Source organism: Oncorhynchus masou, chromosome 13, assembly GCF_036934945.1.
Source record: "Oncorhynchus masou masou isolate Uvic2021 chromosome 13, UVic_Omas_1.1, whole genome shotgun sequence".
Taxonomy (NCBI): Eukaryota; Metazoa; Chordata; class Actinopteri; order Salmoniformes; family Salmonidae; genus Oncorhynchus; species Oncorhynchus masou.
This window is the reverse complement of record NC_088224.1, coordinates 52,371,325-52,375,735: the sequence shown is the minus strand read 5'-3', so window position 1 is coordinate 52,375,735 and position 4,411 is coordinate 52,371,325. Positions and strand designations below refer to the sequence as shown.

The 4,411-nt window shown below is 44.3% G+C and overlaps 1 protein-coding gene across 5 annotated transcripts; it reads left to right on the top strand.

Moving 5' to 3' along the window:
• Positions 1-4,411, top strand: LOC135552538 (complement C1q tumor necrosis factor-related protein 5-like). 5 transcript variants are annotated; one of them, XM_064984222.1, is made up of 4 exons: positions 1-381; positions 657-751; positions 2,821-3,065; positions 3,221-4,411. In XM_064984222.1, exons 3-4 carry the CDS (start codon positions 2,831-2,833, stop codon positions 3,754-3,756), a joined length of 771 nt encoding a protein of 256 aa, XP_064840294.1. In that variant the 5' UTR covers positions 1-381; positions 657-751; positions 2,821-2,830; the 3' UTR covers positions 3,757-4,411. The 5 variants fall into 5 exon arrangements, with proteins under 5 accessions (XP_064840294.1, XP_064840297.1, XP_064840296.1 ...); XM_064984225.1 differs by lacking the exon at positions 1-381 and adding an exon at positions 1,326-1,588 and having other exon boundaries at positions 406-751; positions 2,824-3,065; XM_064984224.1 differs by lacking the exon at positions 1-381 and adding an exon at positions 1,326-1,588 and having other exon boundaries at positions 406-751.

Below are 4,411 nucleotides of genomic sequence, written 5' to 3'. Positions count from 1 at the left end.
GGAGGAGAGGATTCCAGCCAAAGTCTATTGTTTCAATTTCGGGAGAAAATCAGAAGAATGAAAAACGTTGCTTCACTCTAAGATAACATAGCATAACTTCAAGTCTCTCCCTGTCTCTTAACTCTCACAAAACTGATCAACTGTCTCGGCGTTAAGGCTAATAATTAAGAATCCTCTGATTCGAAGGCCTTACTGTTTTTTGAGGAGTTCACAATATGACGCGTAGGCTGTAACAGCAGTTAACAGTATTGCTCAAGTTTTCCAGGACTTTGACTCGGTGTATAGTGGATACATATCCCTGACCAGTGACCACAACCCCTTGATCTTCTCCCACTGTTTATGTTTGGGAAAGAAATTCCTCCAGTCTCAAATCTTTAAATCGTATGTAATCTGCCAACCTTTGTTATCCTCGCTGCACCTCCTTTTTCCCACTCCCTCGCTTTCCTGATTTCTCAACATCTCTCTTGTTCTGATCCTGATCTTATTGTTTGACTTATTGACAACTTATTTTCCTCTTTATTATTTGTGCTGGGGAGACTTCAAATATTTCCCTCCTACTCTCACTATATTTTCCTCTCTGTCTCACACCCTCCCTCTTTCTAATTTGCTTTCATTGCCGTGTCCTTCCCAGGCTGAGAGTTCTCCTCTTTTCCCAGGCTCTTTGGCTGAAAGCAGCAAAGATAACTTTGACTGTTTTCACTTCAGCACAAGGCAAAGACTGCTGCTCCTAAGGACTTTTGGACGTTGACTGGTAAACTTTCTCTTCAAATAATACCTGATTGAAAATAGTTGTATATGTTTGCTGTCTGCTGTGAGTAGGGGTGGCTCAACATAATCTACAATAAGGAAAATCATCTATTTTACATTGAGAATATTTTGCTGCCACGCAAACAGTCAGTAAAGGAATGGAGGAGTGTATGTTTCATAGGCAACAAATTTTGTTTTGCAAATGTGTTGATGAATTCCTATATAATTGGAATATAAATGTCTTATTGAAGTAACAAATAATGTAGCCTATTCGTCACACTGGCTATCATATTCAAATAGCATAAATTTTTTCGAACCAGTGATAACACTGCTGCTATCCTTATCAAAAACGTTTTATACTGGGATTCTTTGTGATACTGCTAACATCCCCTGTATGTTATTGGATGGTTAGTTGCTCAGAAAGTTGCAACAATACATACCAATGTATTACTGTACTTTGCATATCGTAATCCCACGCAAACAAGATGGGAGTTTGTGGTGATTATAGGGGATAGGGATACAGAGGTCTGCAGCGTCTCAGAATCCAGTGTTTATCTTATCTGTCTGTTCTTCCTCAGAATGCTGACACAGCTTTCGGCTAGTTTCTCCACAGGCCAGCCCTCTCTGCTCTGCACGGGTCTTTAAATGCTGCCATAAAGAATACAGCAGCTGAGGCCGAAATATATACTACTGACTCACGAAGGTGGCAGTGAGCTGAAAATAACCTGGAAGACATTGAGGATTTCATCTTTTATCAAAGGTCTTTTCTGGCCTTAAAGTAATATTTGCTCGTAGTGAGCACACTACACTCTGGAAGTCCTTATTCGACGATTGTTCTATGGTATGGCTAAAACGGATGTTTGAATATGGGCATATGCTGTGGCAGTGATTTCAAATGTTCAATGTGAGCATAATGTTGTGTGATCAAGTTGCACAGCTCTCTACCACAGGGTCCGCTCTTGCTATCGGCAAATTGATTGTGAGGTTCTCTGGAGACATGCCCTGTCGTTCCCAGTGTCTGTATGTTCAGGCCTTGTGAGGCTTGTCCTTGTGCTGCAGTCCCATGGTAGCCAACAGTGTTAGTCTGGAGACATACTCTCTCACAGCTGGCTCCTCTCTTTCCCAGCACTGCTAAAGGAGGGGGCGGAGACACTCTCCCTCAATTCAACACGCTCAGGCTTACACACGCACGCACGCACGCACGCACGCACGGGACGGACAAGATGATCCTGAACTCACGCCAAAGGAAAGCAGGGATTAACACTGAGCTTTTGTTTTGAACTGTGTAAATAATGATTGCTTCCATTCTGGCACTGCTGCTCTCTTTAACATTTAATGTGAAACAGCTGTTTTAAAAACAGAGAAAACAAGTTTCCTGAAGTGCAGGTTACTGATGCCAACAGCTACAAGCAGATATAGGGTATGGTCATATTTTGATTGCTCTTATAGCCTTTTAAAGGTGTAATGCCTTGTCGGCCATAGGTGTACGCTCTCATTAAATGTACTGTGGGCCTAAATTCCCAATGCTTTGTGTCCGTGGTATGAGGCGTCTTCTGTTATTTTTTAGATGGTTACTCCCTCTCTCCAGTTGCATGCTTTCTCCCGGTCATCTGACCCCTCCTCTTAGATGTGTCCAGTTGAGTGAGAGTCCAAGACCTGCGACCAATGGGAAAGGAGTTGGACGTCTGTATTCACAATACATGACTCTGTCAATAAGAAAAGCTGATTCAATCTCTACTATATGATATGTTACACTATATTACATGTTCTTTTTCTGCTCTCATTTCATATCAACATTCTTTGAAGGATATTTCCACTCATTTCAGCACATAGCATTTATGGGTTCAAGTGTTTGTGTTATTAGATTTCCTTGTCATTTATGTAACCTTTGCGGTATGGTGCTTTTCCTATCATCTGCAGAACAAATCAATGAGCTCCATATCTATTTATAAACTCACGGATGGAACACTATGTGGATCCCCTTGAAAAGTCAGTTCTAGAGAAAAGAGTATCAAGTAGAAAATGTATTTTCTATTCCTTTATGTTGACAGAGAATGTTTCTTCTCTACATAGTAGCACTGAAATGAAATCACTCTGGCTATGGCCCCTCCTCCTCCTCCTCCTCCCCGTTCTACTGGTCAACTTCTCCAACCAATTAGAAGACAACAAGATACCGCCCAGTCTGTGTACGGGACACCCAGGTATCCCAGGCACCCCTGGGTTGCACGGAGGTGCTGGCCAACCAGGAAGAGATGGGAGGGACGGGCGTGATTCTGCCCCTGGGGAGAAGGGAGAGAAGGGAGTCGGGGGAGAGCCAGGTACAGTCACATCAGGGCACCATACTTTCTACAACATACTGTGGACTATAATGATCCATGAGTCTTCCCTTGGTTCAATTGGTTTACTGTTGGTTCAAGTGTTATTGAATGAACCGTAGTAACAGGACTGTGTCTTTGCCCTATTCTCCCTAAAGGTGACACAGGCTTTAGGGGCCTCACTGGAGACCAGGGGAACCCTGGAGATAAAGGAGACAGGGGGCAGTCGGGGGAGTGCGCCATCGCTCCCAAATCAGCCTTCAGCGCCAAGTTGTCCGAGGGCCGCACCAAGCCTGTGGCGGCGGAAGACGCTGTGCGCTTTGACAAGGTAATACTCAACGAGCAGGGCGACTACGACATGGAAACAGGACGCTTCACCTGCAAAGTGCCCGGCGTCTACTACTTTGCGGTCCACGCCACCGTCTACCGGGCCAGCCTGCAGTTTGACCTGATGAAAAACGGTCACACGATGGCGTCGTATTTCCAGTTCTATGGGAACTGGCCCAAGCCAGCGTCTTTGTCCGGGGGCTCGCTGCTGCACCTCATCCCGGGTGACCAGGTGTGGGTACAGATGGCATTGGGAGAGTACAGTGGTTTCTACACCAGCTCTAAGACTGACAGCACCTTCACTGGCTTCTTGGTGTACTCAGACTGGAAAAACTCTGCTGTCTTCGCCAAGGGCGAAGGGGTATAGACATGGGGGGGACCAAGTTTAGTATGGGGGCTGGGGGTCCTGCCTCAGAAAATATCTGAACATTTTAAACACATTTACTGCCATTCTACATGATTCGTGGCTTCTTTAGAAGGAAACTCTGGTCTTTGCATAAACACATTAAGCAGTAGACTATGGCACATACCATACTGATGAGTTGTGATGATGAATCAGGTGAACTGTCGTGCTTTCAGCTGTGCTTCGGGTTAGCCATTTGACTGCTGCTGTGCGATGGTGAATCGTTTTAACAGACGACCTGACGATGGCCCTACACAGTTTTTGATCTACATGCATCATTGTTTTTTTGCCTTTACAAACAAGGACATGGGTTTAAATGAGACATGTTGGCTCCTGCAGTTTGTAGGAATTAGCAACATAAGAAGGTTATATATCCAGTTTAGTGGTGGAGAGGTAAAGAGGATTCAAGAAGGCATCATACAGGTATGTGAGCTGTTTAGGACTTCCAACTGTGACATCGCTGACTGATGTCATGGTACTTAGACAGTATTTTGTGGAAGAAGAAAAAAAGAGTTGTAAAGTATTCAAACGGAAGCCCTAAAATAGGCTTTTCACAATCTTTTAACGTCTCTGTCTGTGCAGCCCTCAGTTATGTCACCAATAAAAATGTCAACTCTCA